Below are 25,699 nucleotides of genomic sequence, written 5' to 3'. Positions count from 1 at the left end.
TTGGGTTTTATTTTTGACTCAAAATAGAGCTGTGAAAGGTTCAGCTTGTAAATTGTATGCTTTTAGCTTATTTGTTCTGAAAGTTGAAATAGGCGTGAGAAATTAGATACAATAGCAAAAGGAGAAAGGACAGCTGAAGCCCAGTCAGCTATGGAGATCAGGTGTAATACAATTGCTTAAACTGAACTTTCATAGCAACAACTATGTTCTCTGTTTTCTAGGTGCTTGACAGAAGGGGCTCTGAAGTTATTTGTTCTGAGCAGCTAGTATTCAGGCCACTGGTAGCTGGTGCTTTGACTGCATGAAATGCTATATAATGTTCACGTACGGAAATCATATCACACATCTGAAGCTGAGCATCTAAAAGTAGCAGACATTTTCTTTGTGGCTCAGTTAGTGGTCTGTAAAATAATCTCCTTATAAGACTTCTGTGAAAAAAAAATTGTTAGTATATGTGAATTAGAAGCTCAAGTAGCAAAGAGGAGCTACAAAAAACCCACAAGGAAATTTTTGTCTTTGTTGCAGATGCTGATTAGCATATGGCAAATGAGCCATGGGATGAAGCAGTTCTGTTTTACGGTAGTGTGTAGAGCCCTGTAGAGAACAGTGCTCCATTTTGCTAGGTTATAGCTACAAAAATTTGCTCTGGAAAAATCTTACTATGTCAGTTCAAGTGATTACCACATCTTTCTACTGTGCTTCTTGGCTAGAGATGTCTGTCGTTACAGGAGGGGCCATAGAAGCAAAATCATGCAGGCCCCTTGGTCACTGCAGTTGGTGATGTGGGATATTAATTTATACTGCTCTTCATTTCATTTTAGCATTACTGTCTGTGAACTGTAGTTGCTGAGGAACTAGCAAGCAATGAATCCTTTTCCTTCTGTTATTTATCAAGAAATACACTTCAGGAAAGTATGAAAAGGGAGAGGATGTATAACCCCCTAAATTGCCCCAGCAGGACTTGGTTGACTTAATCAACCAGAGCCTCTAGATACATCCCTTCAAGTAAATCCTGTTGATTCTGTGTCTCAGAGCTTCTGGATAGCAGCAGATGTCAATTTATAGACATGTGTACTTTAGCAAGCTGCAAGACATCATTAAAATGTTGAGAGAAATCTTATTTGCCAGGCATTTACTTTACACAGCAGCTTTTTACCTCAAAGGAATGATGTTTATTCTAAGCTTAAGCAACTCGTGGAACCACAAGCAGAACAAAATTGTTGGCAAATTACTAATGGGCAATGTGGAGGTTGTTATGTCTTTTTTCTTTTCTTAATTGGAATCTGATAGCTACCTGTTCGAAATTATCTCTTTGGAAACAAAGGCTAATAATGTCAGTTTAAGCCTGGTGGAACCAATTTCAGCAGCCCAACCTCTTGCTGAACTAAAGTTGAACTTAATTTAAAAGAGAAGGAAGCCAGCCTGCAGTTATTAGTTAATAATTCTAGAATTAACTTTAAAGCATTTAGTCTTGGATTATAATTGATATACAAGCAAATTATTATTCAAAATAGATTTAGTTCTGTGAAGAGCACAAATTTACTGGTATCAAATACTGAAAACTGACAGAATAAGAATTTGCTTTTGTATTGTGTCCTGATCATTTTATCAAACATTATGGACTATATCTGTTGGTAAAATCATAGTTCAGTATTGTCAGTAATGAAAGGAATCCTCTCCCAGGAGAAAGGGACAGGCTCTGACCAGTGTCTCTTGTCACCTACTGTTGCATATAACTGACTCATATGGTTCCTTTTTATACACTCATTTTTTTAGTTAACTAAGTTTTTGGCTTGTAATACTCTATAGAAAGACTCTTCAGTACCGCACTGCTTTGACTATTAAAAGCACCACAAACAGTGCTTGTGCTGTATCTTGAATCTGGCAAAGCTTGGATGCCAGCCCAGATACCTTTTTTGTAAGAAAGCTTGGCCAATATGCAAAAAGTGAAATCCTCTGAATTGATGCACGTCTATTTAAGCAGCACTATTTGCAGAAAAGTTGTTGAGTGTATGATCAGGCTGGGAAAACATTTCAAATGAAGACCAGCAAAAATCTCATCTAGGCCTAGTTCTTCTCATTAATTTCATTCATGGCTCGGATGAAGGAATGGAAAGTGAACTGCTGAAATTCTCAGATGACCCTAAACTGGGAAAGCTTGCAAGAATATTAGTTGAAGCAGAGGAGTGGAATTCAAAGTGACTTTGATTAACTGCTACAAAGACCTCAAGATCAACACGGTGAAATTCAATGAAAGCAAATGTAACTGTGTAACACACAAAAAGCATGACCAAATTATAAATACAGAAGAGAAAGGAACCAGTAAAAGTGATGGGATTTGTTTGAGGATCATAGTCTGAATGTTTCGGTGGAAAACAACCAAACATCAACTCAGTGTCATGCTGCTATATAATATGTAATGTCCACTTAATTATTGCACTTCTTGGGAATATTGTCAAAATGTGCTATTGCCGTGTGTGAGCCCAGGCCTAAGGTGGAAGTGCTTGACTGGGCATTCAGTCTTGACCTGGTGCTGGGAGGTGTTCTTTGTAAGGAACTGCAAGGAAAACAAGCAGGGAGTTAAAAAAAATCTTCCCTGTGATGATGGCTGCTAGCAGGCAATTTCAGACCAGGATGAGTTCCACACCTATAGGCATGGGGTGGAAGAACCAGAATTCTTGGCAGAAAAGGAAAGAGCACTTGGGGGTATTAATCTGAAATACATCTGTCGGAAGAAGGTAGACCTATCTGTCTAAATTCCTGTTGAAGGGTAAAGCTGAGAGTGTCATCAGCCTGTATGTAACCTGCTTTCTGAAATTAGTTTCTGTAAATACTTTACAAATATAACTGAATGAGAGCCATAGGCAGCCAAAGACGAAGAGCTTTAAGTTAATGCTAGAACTAAGAGCTTTAAGTTAAGCTTTGTTGGCCTGGAAGATGCTGCAGTCTAGACTAGCTCTAGAAACAGGAATCTGTAGAGTTCCATATCAGGAAGTAAACATACAAGAATATTATGTTAAGCTACAAATAAAAAGCTAGTACTGCACAATCCATATACCTGGAGCCTAGGGTGTGCTTTTTTTAAAGAGAGCCTTTCTAGAAAGGTAATGAATCTAGAAAGGGAGTGATTCAAAGATGCTTCAGAGAGATTTAAAAAAAAATCATACCCTTTTAAAAGATAAAATACACTTTGCTCCTATATATATTTTCTTTTTGATAGATACATCTAAATATCTTTGGCCTCCAACATAGTTTTCCCATTAGCCATTTTTTTAGGAATATTTATTAACATTGACTGGTTGTACCTTAAGCCCACCTTGCACGTGATTCTTTTCTGTATTCTGACAGTTCTTTGAGCAGAGTGAAATATCAGTGATATCAAAAGATCAGATGGACAGATCTGGATGGATACATATAAGTCCATATGTCCTGACCGTATGCAATTGCGAACAAGAATAATTCAGGCAGACTTTATGCATTCCTCCACCCCCAAATTCCTGCCAAATGTAACACAAACATCCTTTTTTGCATTTTTGAGGAAAGAACACATGTCAGTGCTTGTGTGCAGGATTTAAGGTGCTTGTTTCCCTTTTGTTTTTAAGCTCATCACTTATTGACGGTAACTTGGTTTTGTCAGTGAAAAATGTAACATAAAACACGATTATAATTTCCTGTTGAAAATTTTGCTGCTTCTCTCTCATGACAGGTACTATGATGCTAGAACTTCAGGACAGGGTAACTGAACTGGAAAACTGGAAGGATGGCAAAGGCCTTATCATCTATGGTGCAGGAAACACCTTTTGCTCGGGATCTGATTTAAATGCCGTCAAAGCAATATCCAACTCCCAGGCAAGTAGTAAGACAAATGAAGTTTCTGGAGAAAAATTAGCCTTCTGACATTCTGAGACAAAGGTGTTGCACTATGCTTCCATCTGCAATTTTACATGCAAGTTACAGAATTGAGCTTTTAATGGTTGAAAACAAACTGGCAGTCGTTTTAAGCTGTGACTTAACTGTTACTGTAATTGAGTCGTAATACTGAATTCCTACATTACATAGTCTTTTTAACCTTTTCTTTTAAAAATGGCATTTTGAGTTTCTCAGCAGTATATGGTGAATTTACACATCAAATAACTGTGCTTCAGTTGTTTGACCTTTAGAAGCAGATACAAGTAATCATTTCTCATATACTATAAAGTAAAAAACAATTTTAAGTGGCATGGCTACTGTTACAGAAAGGTTTCAATTTTGTAAAAACGGAGCTTGGACCTGGATAAAATGGAAAGACAGAAGAAATTCTTGTACTGTGGTCCAGTCAGGTGAATCATGTGTGTACCTAATTAATCTGGTATTTGTCTTTAGGGATGATTTGTTTCTGTTGATGAAACTAAGTACCATAAAAAAACACAATCTCTTCAATATTTTTGACCTGATAAAATAAATAGGATGATCCAATTTTCATAAGATATAGGAGGCTTTGTTTCTTTTGTGGAACACCATGAGAGATACGTTTTTCTTAATATGGAGACACTATACTTTATAGATGTAAATGGGATTTTTTTGAGTTTTCCTTTGGATGCTTTATAAGCACTGATCACCATAAAATATAGTTGTATGTGTGATTTTTTTTTTAATTGATTTTTTGAATCTGAAACTTTCAGGGGTTTTTAACATTATTGCAACAGAAAGGGAGCTGAAACCAAGCATGGGCCAATTCTTTTCTTACCTACAATCTAGGCTTTCCTTCAGAGTTCTGCATTCAGTATTTCTCAGTGATTCTGCTTCCATGCACTCTTTGACATTTAGTATTCTGTCTATATATTTATATAAATTAATTGGAGCCACTGCAGTGGCAGAGAGGGCTCTTGTAAGGATTAGAGTCCATAACAGATATAGTGGGCAGAATGAAATGCATAGGAATTAATTATAACTTTGTTGAAAATTCTCTGCAAAGAATCTAGATATATGGTAGTACTGAAATATAAGCCTAAGAGTCACCAGCAATGCTCCAAGAATAGTTAAACATGGTTGCTGTTTCCTTGAGAGAGTTCAAACTATTTATCCTGAACTGAGAGTTTCTTTATAATAGCCAACCCCGAAACCATCTGTTTGGTGGGATTTAATAGTTTTTATTAAATGAAGCTTTAATAGAATAAGGAATAATATTTGCTGTTCTTTAGTCTTGCAGAACTCTGCTTTCTAACTTGCTACAGATGAGAGAATTCTGTCTAGTTTCACGTTAAAAGAGCATTAGTTTTAAGTTTTAAGTTAAGTTTAAGTTTTCTGTCCATAGGCATCCCTAAGGCAAGAGAAACAACAACAACAAAAGATTAAAGAATAGCTTTGTGCCTAAGCTGATATGGTTTTCGTTTGTTTTTTTTAAAGACTATTTTAGCCCATAGCTTTTAGTAATTTCAGAGAACACTTCTGTTTTATTCAACCAGTTCGTTGAGAGGAAGATTGTATTTCTCACAATCTAGACTACAGTTTGCCTTTTCCTACGGTGCAGAAAAGGTGGGAGAATGCTGAAGGATTTTCTTGCCCCCTAGTGGCTCCTCTTCCTCCTTTGACCCTGTTGAATTGTTCCTAACTGTGATACAAACCCAGATCCCCTGCCTGATCTTCTCTACTGAGTGCTAACAGTACATGACCAAATCACAAAAGGCAAAGTAATAGTGAAATTTTTGGGTTTTATTTTTTTTTGTTCTGTCCTTATTAGTCTGATTCCCAAGAGCAGTAACTTCGTTCTGGAGTGAGGCTTGAAAAGTTGGCTTTGCTGAAAAGCAAGAGAAAGCTCTTGAAAGGACAGCTGAGAGGCAGAAGGCACAAAGGAGAACTTCACTTTCTTTGGTCCTTGTCTTGAAGCCTTAGGACAGAGATTCCTGAGCACCTGGAAATGGTCTGGAAATCTGTTCTTGCTGCAGGAGCTTAAAAGTCCACTTTCACCACAGTTAGAAGAGCCAGTAATATAGTATCCTAGTTTATGAAGGTGACTTTCTTTTTCCTGCCTCCCCTGCTGCCACCACAAACTGTTAATCCTTTTCTTCCATATGTAGTGCATACTGTATTTTACCTCAGTTTCTGCATTTTAGATTTCTTCTTACACCAATGACAGTATTAGAGCTGAAGATGTGATTATTCCACCAGACTTCAGTGAACACCTCTCATATTCAAATAAAATATTCTGAGTAGCAGCCTTATTTTTCTTATCAGGAAGGTTTGAACAGTGTGGACTCAAGTAATCATGAGGGCTTTTTTTTTTTTTCCGGGCACTTTTTCCTGTGATGCACAGTAATCTCTCTACCACCTGAGAATGTGAAAACCTTTCTTATTGTTTGCTCAGCTAAAACTTCATTTATCAAGCTGGTGTGTTCTGGCGTTAATCTTTGATTGCCATGTTGGATTTTGGTATGAATTGAGACAGACAATTTGAATGCAAAGACTCTTCTGGGATAAAGTGAAAAATTCCTTTCTCTGAAGGATTTTTTTGCAGCTTCATCCTGATGGTTGTAGTATAGGAATTGTGCAAGTCCGTGTCTGAGAACTGGTACCTTATACGTTTGTGCAACTTTTGAACTCGGCTGTTAAAGACAGCTGTCCTATGGAGGATTTGATTGTTCTTTAATTTTGAGTGAAAATGTTACTACTGATCTTAATGGTTGTAAGAGGTGGCTACAGTGATAACTAAAAGCCTCTTTGTAAATCAGCATGTGCTGAAATTTTCAGGCAGGCCTTTAATGTAACGAAACTGAATTCCCTGGTGCCTATGTAGCAGTTGTCATAGTTGTTTATATCTGCCAGAGAGATGTCCTTGAACACCATAATGGTGGTTGGTGTTGGACAGAGTCAGTCTTGGGAATGTATGAATAAATGAACACTAAGTCAACTGATGATGACCTATTGTTATTTCAAGGTCCTATTCCAAGATGTACTAAAGGTCTACTGCATATCTTTTCTTTCCATGAGGTATGAGTCAGAAGCTTTTAATTAAGGCAAATTCTTTAACTTGGCAGTCCCTGTAAAACTGTGTTTTAGAAATGATTAAATGCCAATAAAGGGATGTTTGTTTGTTCTTTTTCTTCTTACCATTTGGTTTTTTGTTTGTTTTTTTCCTTTTTTTTTTAAAGTCATTCTGAAATTGTTATCTTCTGCGTTTTTTAAATTCAACAGTGTCACGACATTTATTTCTTTTCATGTGGATTAAGTACCACCTGTGAAGCTTGGTGTGTGTAGTTCAGTATGTATATGAACAAGGTCATATTGGGTCATTTGGACCAGTCATTTATTGAGTTTGTGGTTAATACTAAATTTCTGAGAATATAAGAACAGGCAAGACAGATGGATAATGATTTTGCTTCAAAATATTCTCTTAGTCCCCAGCAACCTCTGACTAAGATAACTAGAGACAGAGGCGTTGCCTTGTATTTAATAACATTTTGTTGATTTTTCTGTCTTAAGTTTATCTAGTTGTTCTTTAATTAATGTAGGGGTTGCAATGCCCTGCTGAAAAGTGTTACACAGTTTAACTACATGTTGTAAGAAGAAATATTTGTTTTGAATCTAGCAGCAACTGTTTTTATTTGGAGCCCTTTAGTTTATGTACTGGAACAGAAGGGAACAATTGTACCCTATTCACTATTGTTTGCAAGGTGACGTAAAACGTAAAGGAGCAGAGAAGAAGAACCTTCTTTCTGGTTTTGGGTTGTTTTTGGCTGAAATGCTTTTGGCCCAAACAATAAAACACTAAATTGGTAAATTGTATCTTGTCTAAAATGTTATGGATTTGGAACAGTAAAAAGTATGCAGTGCTCCGTGGTCTTATACAGACTTTCAAAACTCAGCTTTATAGGTATTTAACTGGGAGTGAGAAAAGGAAAGGATATAAAATTTCACATAATAGAGATTTAGTATTCCTTTAACAGTGGTTTCATTGTAACTGAAGTTCATATCAATTGATTGAGTTTTTATTTTTAAACTTGATTTATACTAGGTTTTCTATTTGTACATAGTAGGGTTGGGCTGTAATTTGGGCAGGATTAACTGAAGAGAAAAAACCCACCTAGAGTATATATAATTAATACTCCTGTCTACTCCATCAGTGTGTTTAATTGTTTCACATTAGAGTCACTTACCTTTTTTTCATTTCCTATTCTTTGTAGGATGGGATGAATATGTGCATGTTTATGCAAAGCACTTTAACCAGACTTCTGAGGTAGTATATTTTATTTACCCTTCTTTGTGAAGTAATTATGGGGATTGGAATATGTTTTGGCTAACTCTTTAACAAGATGTTTAAATTTAAATACGTAGTTTTAAGTATGTAATTTTGAGTCCCAGACTTTGCAGACGTTAATCAGGCAGGTATTTATGGATTTAAATTAGGCCTTGACATTTTGCAACCATTAGGTTTTCCAGAGACTGGAGCAGAAAAAAAAAATCCTATAGGTTTATATGTGGAGGACCAGGAGATACTTGGAGCCTTCAGAGTTTATAGATACCTAGAGATACCAGGCCTTCAAAGTTTCTGAAGCTGACTTCTGTAACTCAGTTGAAGTCATTAGCACTTAAAAAACAAGCAGAGCCAGCTCATGCAGCCTACGCAGGTAACATTTATTTAATATATTTATTTAATCTTCCCACTTCATAAGAGGAATGTATTCAGTTTTACCATCTGGTACTTCTGGAAAACATTTTTTCCTTTCCTTTAGATGTATCTTCCCTGAAGAAATCACAATTCTATTAAATCCACGTGTTGTAGAGTCTGTCCTTTTTTCTGCTCAGAGCTCTTTGAAGATAAATATTCTTTGTTTTCAAATAATCTATATGAGAAAGTATTATGAATTAACATTATTCTGTAAAACTGCCCAGGAGACTGGAGACTTAGTAGTAGTAGCAGTAAGGAATGCTCAGGATCAAAATGAGAATATATTTGTATAAGTTGGTTTCCATATAATCAAAAGTGATAGGACAAGTCAAAGAGGAGGAAGATACAAGAAGACTGATCACCTCAGGTGTATTGACTTAGGGTATATTGATGTTGTGGTTCAGGGGGAGCACTGAACTCCTGTCTAGGACATCTATCATAGAAAGGATCAGTGTTCCTCAGAGGGAGCTGATGCTGACTGTCATCCTGAAATGAATCGGAGTGTGGATGTTGTGATCCTGGACCCATGTCATCTGACTTCCCATTGACCACAGGAAAAATGTTACCCTCTTCTAGTGGGTTCACTTACACTGTGCATTGTATGAAGTGTACTGCAGCTGGTAAGTGAACTTGGTGCTTCTGTTTAAGTGGAAGTAAAACCAAACGTGGTCATCATTGGGAAGCTGACTCTGAATGTAATCTCAAAACTACTCAGTGACTTAAATGTCTCTTCTTAGTAAAAACAGATGTAATCAGCATGACAGTTATGGGAGTAACCAATTGTATTCATTTTTTAGGGAACTTGACTTACCATAAGTCAGTCACTGTTCATTAGTATTGATTCCACAAAGAGTGGTGGAAAGGGTTCTCTCTACATACTCTCCCTGCCCTCTGTCCTTTGAAGTACCTTGAACATTGATTAAATAAATACTGTCAAAGGTAACAGATTGTTGCTATCCTCAAAGGACGTTTTTGTCCTCAAAAAAATCCTTTTCTTGATGACTGAGGTGGAGGCACATGAAGATGTTATGCTAAATCTCATTGTTAGATAATACTTCAATGCTTTGTGTCCCTTTCTGATGCTTTCTGTAGGATACTGGCTTAGGGTGGAGTCTTGTGTCGTTATCCTGTCACTCCTTGCAGATAGTCTTTTTTGGTATAATCTATAGCAAGTATTTTCTATAACAAGCTACATGATCTTTCTTACTTTGATTCCATTTGATGTATCTATCTTGCTGTTTTGTTTTGTGTCTTCATATCAGTTACAGAATAATCATTTTGACATAAGTGGAATTGGTATTGTGCTGCTTACATACAAAGATGTAGTTACAATTGGAACACTGTTTTTCTGAGCTTTTACTATAGGAATAGTTTGCTTGAATTATTTTGTCATTTCTAAAGACTAAAAACATGAATTTTGCTTACAATACTTTCTTGTGTAGATTGCCTTTAATCAGTGTTGCACTAGTCCAAGGCAAAGCTATTGGAGGAGGAGCTGAACTTACCACGGCTTGCGATTTCAGGTAAGATCAACAATTTGAGCAGTTGTCATTTTGGGTCAGTGATTTAATGGCTCTGTCTATGGAATGTGGGAAGCTTGAGGGTACCACCTTTACCAGGAATCATGTCACTAAATTCTAAGGCATTTAGAACTTGACTTTGTTAGCAGACTTGACATGGAAAAAAAAAGTTTGGGTTTCTCGGTGTACAGAGGAAAGATTATTTACTACCAGATTAAACAGTTTGAATTGCTGTGTAAAACAAGAGCAGTGATGAGCTTTAGCAACTGAATGTGTCATACATCAAGAGGGTCCACGTTCTCACCCCTGAGTGAGAGGTGGGAGGACTGTAGAAATATATATCCTTTTATGTCTGTTTATGTGGCTGTCATAGGTAAAAGTAAATAATTAGAACTCTCCATTAGTCTGATATTTTGTGTTCTGGGTTTATTATTTGTAACGTTATTTTGGAAGAAACAGTTTTTGAAATGAGTTTGAGATGCAAAGGAAAGCAGAAGGGATTCTGTGTCTTTTTTTTCTGTGCGGAGATCTGCCAGCATGAAACAACTAGCAAAAAACAGGGCTTCAGTTAAAGAGGCTGAATGCAGAACAGAAACTGAAAGAAACTAAAATAATAGAATGTTACTTCATTTAAACAATTGCCAATGTGCGAACAGCCTAAAGATGTAATAGGATAAGCACTATGCTCAACCTCTCTGAAAATGAGGAGCTTTTAGCAAAGCTTTTATCTAAGAGAAAGAGATGCTCTTTCAGAAGGCCTTAAGTGCCTGAAGTAGGAAAGGAATTGTCCAGAACAAGCTGTACAAGTCAAATGCAATAGTAAGCAAAGTAAAGTAGAGTATTGAAGTGCTATCCCAGGTATCAGTAGCAGGCTTTGGGTAGAGGGAACGACGTCTACATTGTCTGAGCCACTCGGAAGCAGTCCTCCTTTGCTTTGAAATGAGATGTGTCCAGATCTTTCTTCCTATCTACATAGCACCTGGCCAGCTGGAACCCTGGCTCTGACAGTGGCCTATGAGTGTAGAATCACAGAATAGTAGAGGTTGGAAGGGATCACTAAAGATCATCTAGTCCAACCTGCCTGCTAAAGCAGGTTAATATAACAGGCTGTATTGTAAATGCCTAATAAACACACAGAGGTACCATGTTTGACAGCTGCAGCACTGACAGGGGAATGCACCTGGGAGATTTGGTACACCTTTCTGTATCTGTGAGTCCGCTAACAGAAAGTCGATCAATCTTGTTATCCTTAAATAGGAGTTTAGGGAATGTGAACATAATGAAATGGAAATCTTTGGCTTTCTGAAATACGTTGTCTCTACTTTCACTCCAGCTATGTTGTTTCACATACTGTGTAATTATAGTCATTGTCAAGTAGCTCTTTATTTGCATGAATTGAGCAGCTGCAATTCCTCTCATGTACTGCTGTAATTTTCATAATAACTACAGCTGTTGATGCATCTTACTTTCTAACACACCCATCCAGTGCAACTAAATAACAGCAATTCAGGAGCAGCAAATGGGACTTAATTAATAACAACAACAAGATAGAAAAACAGTCTGTTACTGCTTTTGCTCCAGAATTTGAGAATTTTAGTACTGCAGGACAAAATCCAGGGGTTTTTTGAGGAGTATGGGTAGGTATTAGTGGAATAAGTATTCTGTGCTGAGTGTCTAGGTGCCAAAAGAGGAACTTGAGAACAGAAATCAGAGATGTTTTTCTCCTTGAATCAAGTGTTTAGATATTTTATTCCACTTTATGTTATGTTAACAAAATAAGTGAATTGTAGCTGCTTTGAGTTCTAAATTTTCAAATCACTTTTGTTTTTCAGGGTCACCATGTAAGCTACCAAATTACTTGATATTAGCCTGAAACATTTTCTTATCTTTATATCTCACAGTTTTTGCTACATGAACTATACTAATACTGTTAATGGCTTATGTACCGTCTCTGAAATGTTCTCTAACAGCGTGATGCACATCTATATTGAAGTAGAGGTGTGGACAAATCCAATTTTAAAACAGCTAAGGTGGTTTAAGATATTAATGGCAGTTCTTGTGGCCAACTGTCTCTTACTCTGTTTTAAGCCAGCTCATCTGAAATAGGATTAGGAGGGCTTGCATGAACTCTGGCACATCTATTGCTGACATAAGAACAGTGATGAAAAGTGAAAGCCTCTTAGGTCACTCCACCTTTGGTCTGAGAAGAAATCTAAAAACATCATCTTCGATATTAGTTGTATTGATTGTTGCAGTATGTCTCTTTATTAATAGAAAAATAAAGGTCATAAACATGTGATTTGATAGAAGAGTAAGTCATTGTACAGACAAGTGCAAAGTAATTACAATCCTTTCAGACTTTTTCTGATACGAAAATTGGGAAGATAAGGCTTCTGACACTGTAATTATTTTTCTCTATTTCTGTAAAACTGAGTAACGTAAAACCATGTAGGTGTGAATTTTGTTTGGACAACTGAGCTTTTTAGTACAGTTTCCAGAAACCTAGGCTTTTTTCAATGTCCCACTGTTCAATTACTTGCTCTGAGCCTAAGAAGATAGCTTTAGATAGAGTTCAGCTGCCAGGTGTTAGTGTTTATTGTGGTTCTGCATGACACTGCAGCCGTTTCACTGAACTACACAAATGAGTACAGTGTTGGATTCAGCGATGCAATTTTACAAATAATTGAAATTAAGTGCCTGTTCTCTGTTCCCTGTATGTGGGAACTTGAAGTGTATCTTGCATTTGCACAATGCATGAAGTGGAACTGATTTGTCAGGGTTGGTTAAGGAATTTGGACAAGAATTGTTGGGCAATAAGCAAACAGAAATGGGGCAAACACAGTTTGATAATGAATCTATTTGTGCAAGAATCTCTGAGTGCCGTAACCTCAGTGTGCTACCAGCCAATAGCCAGAAAAACTAACTTTGAGTTCTAAGCTATGTTGTCTTCTCTTTCATATTAGTGCCTTTGAGAGGTCTCACTCAGGTGATGTCTGAAGTCATTTAGACATTTCTACAACTTTGAAAATTTGGTCCTATGTTGATTGACAAATGGACATCTGTGGTACCTGAGTACTTCTGAAAAATATAGCCCCTTCCCCACCGACTCTCATGGTTTGCTCTATGCTGTTGCCATCAAACTAAAGATGTATCACTGCCATGTGAATCCAATTTAAAAGGTGGTGTCTCCAGGTGGAGGATTAGAATACAAAGACGGAAAACTACACATTTCTCTTAGCATTGATGTCAAAATGATCTCATAGGTAGAGACAGCAGTATTCTCGTTTCCTTTTTTTAGAAAATAAATTAATGAACTAGAATTTCTTCAGCTGTAGTTGATGTTGCACAGTTAAATTGCAAAGAGCCAGTTTCATTACTCTTGTTAGGGCTGAGCAGTATCTTACTTCATAAAAAGCACTGCAGTAGTTTGACCTTGGCTGGATGCCAGGTACCCACCACACTGCTCTATTACCCTCCCCTCCTCAGCAAGCAAGAGAGGGGAGAAAATAAGATTGAAGCCTTGTGGGTTGAGATAAAAGCAGTTTAATAAAGAAATAGCAAAGCCACACACATGAGAAGCAAAGCAAATGAAGCTTTTACTCTCTACTTCCCATCAGCAGCGATGTCTGGCCACCTCCAGAGAAGCAGGGCTTCAGTATGCATTACGGTTGCTTTGAAAGGCAAATGTGAATCGTGAATGCCTCCCTCTTCATTCTCCTCTCCTTAAGTTTATATTGCCAAGCTGATGTCGTATGCTGAGTTTATATTGCTGAGCTAACATCATATGGTATGGAATATCTCCTCGGTCAGCTCGGGTCAGCTGTCCTGGCCATGTCTCCTCCCGGGATCCTGCCTACCTGCAGCATACTGGTCAAGGTTGGGGGCGAAATGCTGGAGGGACAGCTGTGATGCTGCATGAGCAGTAACCAAAACACAGATATGCTGTCAATACGTCTTAGCTACCAACAGAAGGCACAGCACTGTAAGGGCTGCTGTGGAAAATCACCGCTATCTCAGACCCAATATATTGATTTAACGAGGTATTTGCTTTCTGAGCAGACTTCTGCCTAATATCTGTAGGACTGTCAGAATCAAGCTTTTAACACAGGAAGAAGCTTGTGCTAATAATACTGCATTTATCAAATTGGCCTTGCTGCATTTTAATTGGATATTTCTGTATTTTTTGGAAACATGTAGGCATGTTTAGTATTGCATTTTAAGGTGTTACTCATGTTCTGTAAAATGACTAATAAGAAATACAGTGAAATGCACTGTTACTGAATAGCTTTTGGATTGTGTGTTCTTCTGAAGACTTGTGTTTATTTACTTTTAGTAGCATGTGTTAGTGAACCAAATGTAATTTATTTGAAATTAAAGGAGCAGAAGACACTGTAACCACAACATAGATGTAGGACCGCTATAACTAACTTTGCAATTACTGGTCCTTTAAAAAAGAGATGGTGGTGGGAAGCTGTAAAGACTGAAAAATTAGTATTCTACATTAAAATTTTCCAAGAATAGGTTTCAGAACAGCAGAGCACAACATAGTAGCTTCTTTGGAAATATTTTACTGTACGCAAGGATTTTCACTTTTAGTTTTATCAGGAGGAGCTTTTTAGGTATACAAGATGCTACTGTTGGAAATAAGGGTGCCTCAGTACATAGTAGCTCTTTTCACTGGGCAGGGCCAGAGAATCTCCCAGGCTGGCCATTTCTTACGTAGTCTACAGTTCAAACTTACCACTGTCATATTTAACTGGAAATGTAAATAACATCACCAAAGCATGAATCTGAGTTTTCCTTTTCTTTCTGATTTTTACTTCATTCCAAGTTGGTTTTGTTGTTTGGGATTCTTTTTACTTTGGGAAGCCAAACCATCTTACCCTGGGAGAATTATTTTGGTTTTCAGCATATGTCTACATTTTAGACTGCTTCTGCCATGCAATCTTATATCCTTTCTGTTGAACAATCCTGTTTGCAGATGAGTCTGTGTTACACAGTAAAAATAAATAGACATATCCCAGATAATAGAAAACTTAGATAAGACATATTTTGGGGAATGCAGAGTAGGACCCATGCTGATTCTTGCTGATACACTGGGCGGTTGGTATGCTGTAGGGAAGCCTTCAAAGTTCAAGGAGATTTGGTTTAAGAAGGGTATAAATGCATTGAAATTTTCCATTATGCTTGCATCTGTGAAGTGGCTAATCCCCAGTTTAGATAAACTGCCTGCAGGTATTTGAGTTTGATGCTCTATTACTGATCTTCACTACCAAAATAATCCTTTAAAACATAATTATAATCAGATAACTCCATAAGTGAGTTAATATGAGGCACTTGCATATTCCAGTCTGCTGATTCTGAAGTGGGATTCTGTTGAGCTGTGGCTTCACGAGAAGGACAGGCTACCTGAACAGCCCTCCTTGATGTGGGAGGAGAGTGTCCCTGCTGCCTATTCCCAGCTCCCTTCTGCTTGGCCATGCACCAGTGAAGATCCCCATATGAGTCAATTGTCTTGCTAAAAAGCAACAGAAAGCCTTCGTATGTCCTGTTCTTACAGTGAGCTAATGTTATTTGTAAAGAGATGTAGTATTGGCTAGAGCCAATGTGAAGAACTCGGGCTCTAGAAGATGATGACAAAGAGCAAGAGGGGATAGGAATAGAGTCCTCTCCTTTTGGCACTGGAGAGCTTCGGTTTCCCCTGAAGCCACAGCTTTTAATTGCCTAACTTTCACTGGATCAGCTTCCAGTGAATGTATTCTAGAATCACTGTTATCTGCCTCACTTACCAGTCTTGTCATGTACTGTTGAAGGACTAGAAATAAAACTCTTCCTCTCTTTATCACTCCAGATATCAATATAATTAATATTGTAAATATCTGAAGAGTAATCATCCACATAAGGATACTGTTCATTGAAATGACCAAATGTTTCTGAAATAACTCAGTTTCCCTGGGTTTTGCAAGTGTAAGCAGGTGTTGCTCTGTGATTCATAGTTTGATTGTAAACATTGCCTTCCCAAACTGCAGGTTCCAATCTTCCCCTTCTCCCCCCATTTCCTTTTTTTCCCCCTCTAATCCAGAGCAACCCAATGTCTTAGTAAAGATTTGGAGCCCTGCGTGCTGGACATCTGTGTTCTTATTCCTTTCAGATTTAACTCAAAATTTTGTGAAACGACAGCAGAATGTTTGGACCTGTAAACCTTGGTGGCTTCAGCTTCCTTCTTGCTAGATTCTGTAGTTTGTAAGAAATTAATTGCTACTGCTATAACTGAGCAGTCACAGTAAGAATAAATAAAATTATAAATTCTTATGTTAAATAAATTCCTATTGTGCTTAATCTGTTCTACGTGTGAGAACTTCCATGATCTGTTACTAAGTTTTATCCTCCAGTTTGGTTGTGTGTACCAATGTGTTCATACTCATGGGCCCTGCTCTGGTAGGGGAGTTGGACTAGATGGTCCTTTGAGGTCCCTTCCAACCCTTAAGACTGCAAATGCATAGACTGAAGAAAAAAAACAGTAATTTCAATTGGTGTGGATTTGCGTGGGTGTGAAAGAGACAAAAAGATTGTAAATAGAAAGATACTAGGAGAAATTGTATTTTTGGGGATAAGAAAATTTGTCACGCTCTTGGGCATATTTGTGGAGGATCTGTTACAGCTTGCTCACAATGTGCCTGTTTCTTGTCCAGCTAGTCTGAACATACTGTCAGTGATCTAAAGCTGCCTTTAGTTCCCTGTCAGTGTAAGTAGTGTGCTATAAAAGAAGTGAAGAAGATAAGTTACTGTTTTGATAGAGAGTTTTAACGTTAAAGTCTCTATCCCATTTATGTGTTTTTTTGAGATATGACATTGTGCTCCCTCTTGCTCCCCCTTCCCTTTATCACTGAAATTATGTATCATATCTATAAAACTTCAAACAGGTCACAGCCACAGTGACCGTTAAAAAAAACCACCAACCCACAACCCCCAGCATTTTTTGCTTGAGATGATTAACTTGGTATCCTGACAAAATGGTAACATTTCATTATAATTTAATCACCAGTGATTCAAGTCTATGATCTGCCTTAGCTTTAGTCAGAAATGGTTTTGTAGGATGTGCAAATGCAGTAGCACTGTATGCAGAGACGGCTGAACTTCAAAGTGTGTCGTGTTACTCTAGATCTCACAAAGGGTTGTTAGTGTTATGTTATGGCATATTTTAAATCCTTTAATACTGTGGATTGCAATAGTATGATATATCAAACCCATTGTAAGGTATTAGAATAACTCATCTTTTAAGGCTAGTGTCAAGAAATGCTGTTCCTTTCCAGCCAGATAAGTTGGGGCAAGTGAAGTATCTTTGCCTTTTTGACATTTTAGATGCCAGGCTCTGAGGCAAAGTGTTGGGAAGCTCCCTCTCCCCTTTCTGTCTCAGCAGCAGAGATGAGCAGAGAGTGTGACTGTAATATTCCTGCTTTAAGAGGCTTTCGAATTTGGTTCAGGAGAATTTTGTTGTTATCTTTTGGTCTTGATAAACATGTACAATGGAAAACAAAATGTGGGAAACTGAAACTATAAACACAGGTGTATATGCTGTATGAAAATGTTCACGTAATTTAAAAAACACAATATTTTAAATTCAAAAACAAGCTCCAATGTGTTTTTTAGATTTCTAGATGAATACTGGCATTCAAGTTTTACTAAAAATTTTAATTATCAAACACTTCTACATCAAAGTGATCTTTTTTAATCAAAGAATCTGCTAAAATATCTCTGCTTTAGTCGAAAGGCATATCTATTGTTTAAAATATTTGTTTGACTGAAGTCCAAATAGATATAGTTCATTTTTTGGAATGAGAGACTCAAGTAATATTTTAGATTCCCAGCATGAGTAATTTTTATGTGAGTATTATTTTGGTGTTCTCTGGCAGCCTGTGAAAAGCAGCTAAGACCTGCTTCACAGGTAAGACCTGAGTGCTATGTCAAGAGCAGAACTACTCTGAAAACAATGGTATGGTAATGGAGGTTGCAGTGTGCCTGTGACCCATTGGCACCAGACTAACACAAATAAAATTGTAGCTGGTAATTAGGAGAGCGTTAATAAGACATTAGCAGGGAGGAGAAATGGGATAATACCCCATGGATTGCTGTTGTACAACTGCATGCAGAAAGGAGGATCCCGATGACGGGGCTACAATCCCACTTTATGGCTTTAGTGATTCATGCAGGTTTCAGAGTTTATACTACATACTTCAGGGGAGTTACAACTCCCCAGTGTAACCATCTGCTGTATTCTCTTGTTTCTGTGTGCTTTTAAATTGTGGTATCAGCCTCATACTGCTCCTTCCCCACATATGCACAAGCGGTTTTGTAAAACAGATCCAAGGCAGCACCCATGGACTGGGAACTTTTTATTGCTATCAAAAGTCTATATCTCTCCAAAATTTAGAAGGACATTTTCATGTCTTTTTCCTGCACTTTTCTGAATCTGTTCGGCTCACTTGAATGCCCGGTCTCAAGAGAGGGGACAAGGGAATGGTGTGGGGCTCACACAGCTTTTATGTTGCATTGCAACTTGCAAAGGGGCCACCTGATGCATGAGCCCCCTGGCCAGGACTCTCCCTGTCTCTACAGACCCTCTGAACAGCACATCCCTGGCCCATATGCACAAACTGCTGTAGCAGGGATGGTTCCCTGGGCTATGGGAACATCCTGTGAGCATGACATGCAGGCCTCATGAAATATCAACCTGATAATCTGTCTCTGATAATGGGGCAGATTTGCTTTGCAATTTGACTGTTTGTTTTATTTTTTTCCTGTTAGTTTATTGAGAAATGACATGAGGAAAAAGCCCTCAAACACAACAAAGACTCATCTTACTTCCTTTGATACTGCTTGTGGAGTTTTAATCAGTCATGCTTCTTTGGGCCCCTATTTCTTGCCTCACAATCTGTCATCTAATTCAATTTTTTATTCCTACTACAGAAAAAGTTTTTCTGTAATTTCCAATACTTAGCTTCATTTATCCCTTTTAGAACAAACGTAGCTTTTTATAGCATGCTTTTATCTCTCTGGCTTCTGTGAAGCCACAGGCAAGAAAATGTCAGCCTGAGGGAAAGAATTTAGATTTAAAACACCTAACCTAGATCTGCTGGGTGGATATCCATCGGCAGCTGACTTCTGGGAGATTCTGGTCCAGAATGAGATTGGAAGAGCTGTCTATGTGGATGGCAGCCAGGATGACAGTGAGCATCACCTGCAGGAGACTTTGGAGGGCCCTGCTTGCCTTGTCTTGTTTGAGGCTGCCCTGCTCCCCCTTGCAGGGTATTGGCAACAGTTTCTATCCCTGTGTTTCTTTCCTTCCATAATCCCTCTATCAAATTAACAGGCTTTATGTCCCTCTTTTAGACACTCTCTTTTGATCAGGGAAATGCTTTTGCTGGCCATTCTTACAGAGTCATATCTGGTACAGCTGAAGTCTGGGTCTTGCTATATCCATGGATGGTATGTTCTGCTGCTTTATCATGCTCTTTTTTGCTGCTTCTAGGCATTTTTTTGATTTTTTGCAGTGCAGACTTTGGTATTGATGAGATGTTGTTTTTTGGGCCATGAAGGTTTATGTATCCACCTATTATAATTTAACTCTTGTAATCCAAAGGATCTTTTTTGAGTAACAATATTATTTTTATGCTTCTTCCCTGCAGTGACTTCCCTTGAAACTGATAATCTTGCAGCCTCTTTGAGTTGACTCTGTTTTTGTTTGGAGGCTCATCTTCTGTTGAATGTCCTAATGTTTGAGCAATAGATAGTGGAGTAACCTTAAGCTCTTGTTTATTCTTGGGGACTATATTCCTCCTAAAGCAGTTTATGTGTGTTTAGCTGTTTCTGCTCTGATGACATTGTGTTCCATCTCTGCCTCCGACTTGTTACTCGGTCTTCCTTGGTTTTTGATCCAGGACTCCTCAGAATTTTAGCTTTGTGTCTTTAGATGAAAATATGGCATTATCATTGTGCATTTCATTTGACTCTGTGATGTCAGAAAGTATGAATGAGTCGTGGTATAAATGGTTATTTTAAGATTTTCTTTGAAGAATGCATCTCATTGCTGCTCTCTGGGAAGTGCTCTGAAGTTTCCCAGCCAACTCAGAAGAACATTAACTCTTGGTCAAGAAAATACATCTGTAATTAGGAGTCTTTTTTTTTTTTAATATCTGATTTTTACTCTGATCCTTACGGTTCCATGAAGTACATTGGAAAATCTGATTGAAGGGCAGCAAAGGTAGGTGGTAAAGGCAACATGTACTAGAGAGGCTTGAGATATTTTTCTAGGCTACTTTATGTAAAGCTTGATTCTTAGCTTTTGTTGCAAGTGTGGGGGGAAATTGATGCACTAAGAGTGTTACAAAACAATTCAGTAACTATAAATAAAATTTCATGAAATCTGTAAGGCAATTTGAAAAGAGCTGTGACAAAAGTATGCTCTCGAATTGGTTAGATTTCTTAGGCTAGCATCAAGCCTACTCCTTTGACACTGAGTTTTAGATTGTGCCTGGAACACTCTGTACTTGGGAGGTTCGATAGGATTTTTTTTATTTTTTGGTTCTTGGATATCACTAATTTACTTTAACATGAAGGAAAGAAGATGTATGTTTTTGTCTTTTTTTTTAAATTGCTGGAAGGATTTGAGAGGAATGGCTTTTTGGTGTGTTTATTATATAGTATCTGGACCTACTTCTTTCCATTGTATTCCTGTAGAAAAGGTTGAGGATTAAAGCTCATAAACAAGAAAAGTCATTAATATTTACAGTCTTCTCTTACTCTCTTGAAATTTGGCATTACAGAGCAGCTTTGTGCAATTTTATCTAAGAAATGCAGAAGGGACGTAATTTCCTCAAACTGTCTTAATCCATTTTGTCTGATAGCCTTCTGTGAGAATGTAACTGGCTGGCTAGATGAGGGGAGAGCAGTAGATGTTTTCTGTCTTGAATTCAGCAAGGCTTTTGACACTGTCTCCTGTAACATCCTCATCAGAAAGCTCAGGCAGTGTGGCTTAGATGAGTGGACAGTGAGGTGGATCGAGAGCTGGCTGAATGACAGAGCCCAGAGGGTGGTGATCAATGGCACAGAATCAAGTTGGAGGCCTGTGGCCAGTGGAGTTCCACAGGGATCAGTTCTGGAGCCAGTCTTGTTCAACATCTTCATTAATGATCTGGATGAGGGGACAGTGTCCCCTCAGCAAGTTGGCTGATGACACCAAACTGGGAGGACTGGCTGATTCCCCAGAAGGCTGTGCTGCCATTCAGCGGGATCACAACCAACTTGAGAGATGGGCAGAGAGGACCCTCATGAGGTTCAACAAGGACAAGTGCAGAGTCCTGCATCTGGGAAGGAACAACCAGTACAGGCTTGGGGACTGACCTGCTGGAGAGCAGCTCTGCAGAGAGACCTGGGAGTCCTGGATGATGATAAACTAACCATGAGCCAGCAATGTGCCCTTGTGGCCAAGAAGGCCAATGGCATTCTGGGATGCGTCAAGAAGAGTGTGGCCCAGCAGGTCGAGGGAGCTTCTTCTCCCTCTCTACTCTGCCCGGGTGAGGCCTCATCTGGAGTCCTGTGTCGAGTTCTAGGCTCCCCAGCTGAAGAGGGACAGGGAACTTCTGGAGAGCATCCATCACAGGGCTACCTAGATGATCAGGGGACTGGAGCATCTTTCTTATGAGGAAAGGCTGTGGGATCTGGGGCTGATCAGCCCAGAGGAGACTGAAGGGGGATCTCTTTAATATTCACAAATATCTAAATGGTGGATATCAGGAGGTTGGGGCATCACTTTTTTTCTGTTGTATCTAGTGACAGGACAAGGGATAATCGAAAGAAGCTGGAACAAAAAAAAGTTCCATTTAGACACAAGGAAGAACTATTTTCCTGTGAGGATGAGGGAGCCCTGGCACAGGCTGCCCAGGGAGGGTGTGAATTCTCCTTCTCTGGATATTTTCAAAACCCACCTGGACGCATTCCTGAGTGACCTGATCTATGTGGACCTGCTTTAACAGAGGGGTTGGACTGGCTGATCTTTAGAGATCCCTTCCAACCGCTACCATTCCGTGATTCTGTGATCCTCATGTTTATATTCCTTAGTAATTACCATTTAAGCATCTATTGAGTGAATATTTGTGACTAACTGCTTTTCTGAAGAAGTAAAGATTTGGGAGGTTGTTTTTATGATGCCAGTCTGCACAGACTGTCACCAAAAGCATGTGGGACAAATCCCTAGCTTTATTGGTTTGACCATATTTTCACTTTGGATATGTCACTTTGTGTTGCCAGAGCTCTGAAGCAGCAACTGCTGTAATGTCCAATAGTTTAATTCTTTCTCTGCATAGGGCAGGAACGTGTGAATTTCTCCATGAGAGTAGAAGATATGGATAAAGGAGCAGGGGGATTTAATACTAGCAAGCTGTGCTGAGAAAGCAGTCATGGCTGGCAGATATTCACTGCATTGTTAAAATCTGCTAAATATAATTAGCAAGGAGTTATTTATTAAATGTATAATTGGGGCTTTTTGATTCTTTAAAGCCTGTCCAATTAATCAAGTGAAATTGAAAGATAAGTGAAATTATGACTAACTGTTCTCAGGATTAATCTACTTATTAATATTTTCAGAGAACTGGGGGGAGTGGGTTTGGTGGTAGTATACCTAGAAACTGAATTTCAGAAAAATCTTTGGCTCTTTTGTCCAAATAATCCCTTTACAGGGTACGTAAGTAATTATTTGATGGTGTAATGATAAAGAGGCTGATGAGACACTGCAATGGATAGGCAGAGACCAATTAATTAGTCCCAACTTGCTTTTTGGAGGAGTCTGTCTTGTTCTTGAGGGTCTAATTCTAACAGCATCTGTCACTAAAATTGAAGTAGGGACTAGAAACTACTCATCAGCAGCTTTGCAGAGTAGCTAAATGATTTTAGTTTAGTACTATATATTTCATCTGCAGAATATTCTTCCCACAGTACCTTGCTGCTTCCAGATTCATTTTTAGTGCAAAAATAACTGGTTAATGCAGTTATTTTAAGGTGAGCTTCTGTAATAACGATGGAAGGCATGTGTGTTGGAATATTGAGCAAGGTTAGAACTAGGGGGTTTTAATTAAAAATAACTCTCTACATACTTCGCAGTTAAATACCAATGAAAATATTCCTAGCCTTTCCAGTAAGGTTTATGGTCCTAAGAATGTTCTGAGAGACTAAATACTTAGACAAGACAAGTTGTCAGTATTAGAACAAAGTCTTGTCATGTAATTAACTATCAGTATTTCAGTTTCCACGTTAGGTCTCCACAGGCGTGAGCTGCAGCTTTAACTTCAATCAGTGCTCTTAATTTCAGGCTTTCTGAGGCTTTGTGAAGATATCAAAGTGGCAATTCATATTCAGGTCTTGTTTTCAAGACTATACTTAGGAATTACTTCTGTCGTTAAAAGATTCTGGAGAAGGTAGGGATGAGTTTTGTAGTAGATTGCCAAGGAGTGCTTATGTATGAGGCTTCAAGAATGTGTATCTTAATGCTGTGAAGGTTCTGTAGTTTCTTACATGTGCATTAACGTTACCCATGTGTGGTGAGGAGGATAGGTTTTTGATGTATTAAATGTGAAGGTACATGGTATCTAAGGTATCTTTCTGACTGTTAAGATTTGGAATGCAGATATTGGAGATGGATTGAGCACTAGGTACATGATAAAACTTGCAGGGCCACCTACTGTGGTAAAGTGAGGAGAAGGCAGCAAGTCTGGAGGTTTCCAAACTTCAGTATGTGCTACCGGAGCGGTTCAAGATGGAATCATAGAACCACAGAATGGCAGGGGTTAGAAGGGACCTTTAGAGATCATCTAGTCCAACCCCCCTGCCAAAGCAGGCCCACCTAGATCAGGTTGGGTCTTGAAGACCTCCGAGGAAGGACACTCCACAGCCCCCTGGGCAGCTTGTTCCAGTGCTCCATCACCCTCACAGTAAAATAGGAGTTTTTTTATATTTAATGGGAACTTTTTGTGTTCCAGCTTCATCATATTACCCCTTGTCCTGTCCCTAGATAGCATGCGGTTGCAACAGTTGCGAGCTTGTCTACTTGTGTGATTACCCTTGTCCGAGCTTCAGGCTAACAGCACTTTTGGGTCCTTATGGTCTAGTTTTCAGGGTTGTCATTTGCCTGGGGCAAGATCCCGTAGCACCTCTGCCTGAGCCAGGGAACTGAAGCTCTAGAATTGGCTTGCTGCAAAGAGGCTAGAAGTATCAGAGGAGACCACCAGGAGTTGGGGTTTTGGGCAGGGCAGGTGCTCGCAGCTCAGCCCTTCTGTGACTGTAAGAAGATGTCATAGTTTTGCCCAACCAGCAATGAAGCACCACAACAGTCTCTTGCTCACTGCCCCCCATCAACCCCCGCCCTCGTTAGGATGGTGGAGGCCCCAGTGAGATGGGAGGAAAAAAGATGACGAAGGACATTGTGGATTGAGACGGGGGCAGGGAGGGCTCGCTGCCAATTACGGTTCTGGGCAAAACAAACTCCAATACTCGACTTAGAGAGGAAAGTAGGAAAGTTTATTCTACTACCTACAAGAAAAAGAACAGAACAAAAAGCAAAAAAGAGAGCAGGATGATGAGGAAAATACGACCAGCACTTTAAGATCTCCCTCCCTCGTCCCTCCTTTCTTCCCAAGCCCAGCTCACTGCTCCCAATATCTCTACTTCCTTCCCCTTCAATGGCTTGGAGTGGGTAGGGAATGGGGAATGTGGTCAGTCTCTCACAGATGGGCTCTGCCGCTTCTCTCTTCTCAGATGAGGATGACTCCTGACATTCTTCCCCAGCTCCAAAACAGGGTCCCTCCCAGGGGACACAGCCCTTAACAAACTTTTCTGGTGTGGGTTCTTCCCAACAGCTGCAGCTTCTGCCGATACAGGGTCCCTCACAAGGGACATGGCCTCCTCTGGGCATAGTCTTAATGAAGTGCAAACAAATCTCAGCTTCACCAATCCTCTCTGCAGGATGCAGGGGAGTCTCTGCTCCAGTATACCTTCTCCTCACTGACCTTGGGGTCCACATGATCGCTCTTCTCTCTCTTCCCACTCCTGGCACCACCACGAGCCAGAAAAAAAGGAAGGACAGAACAAAAAGGAACAGGAAGAAGCCTCCTCCTCCAGCTGCTGCTTTTTAAAAAGTGATTGTGGAGCCAACCAACTGGCTCAGCCCCAGAAGTGGGTCTGGCTCAGAGCTGGGGAGAATTTTGAGCAACTTCTTAGAGGAACTATCTTTGCAGCCCCTTCCCCGTTACCAGAAATGGCTGTCATGTCAAACCATGACAGAAGAGCTTTATTCTCCTGTTATCAGAAGACCCTTTCACATACTTTCATCTCCTCAGGCACACGTGGACCTTGATTTTTGTGTGCAATGGATCCCAGCTATTCAGATTGTACAGTTGTGCTTAACTCTAGATGCCTATGGCAATATTTTGGCCTCCAATGAATGATTCAGAGTGAATTCTCTCTTACGGAAATACTTTTGCATCCA

At 39.1% G+C, this 25,699-nt stretch overlaps 1 protein-coding gene across 1 annotated transcript in view; it reads left to right on the top strand.

Moving 5' to 3' along the window:
• ECHDC1 (ethylmalonyl-CoA decarboxylase 1) overlaps positions 1-25,699 on the top strand; it is a 41,251-nt gene that overhangs the window by 9,452 nt on the left and 6,100 nt on the right. Inside the window, exons 3-5 of the mRNA XM_061989865.1 lie at positions 3,707-3,849; positions 8,160-8,212; positions 10,087-10,167. Coding sequence (XP_061845849.1) covers positions 3,707-3,849; positions 8,160-8,212; positions 10,087-10,167 — 277 coding nt within the window. The remainder of the gene's footprint in view (positions 1-3,706; positions 3,850-8,159; positions 8,213-10,086; positions 10,168-25,699) is intronic.

This window comes from Colius striatus, chromosome 2 (genome assembly GCF_028858725.1).
Source record: "Colius striatus isolate bColStr4 chromosome 2, bColStr4.1.hap1, whole genome shotgun sequence".
NCBI lineage: Eukaryota > Metazoa > Chordata > Aves > Coliiformes > Coliidae > Colius > Colius striatus.
Note: the sequence above shows the minus strand (reverse complement) of the source record. Positions and strands in the feature narration are given on the sequence as shown.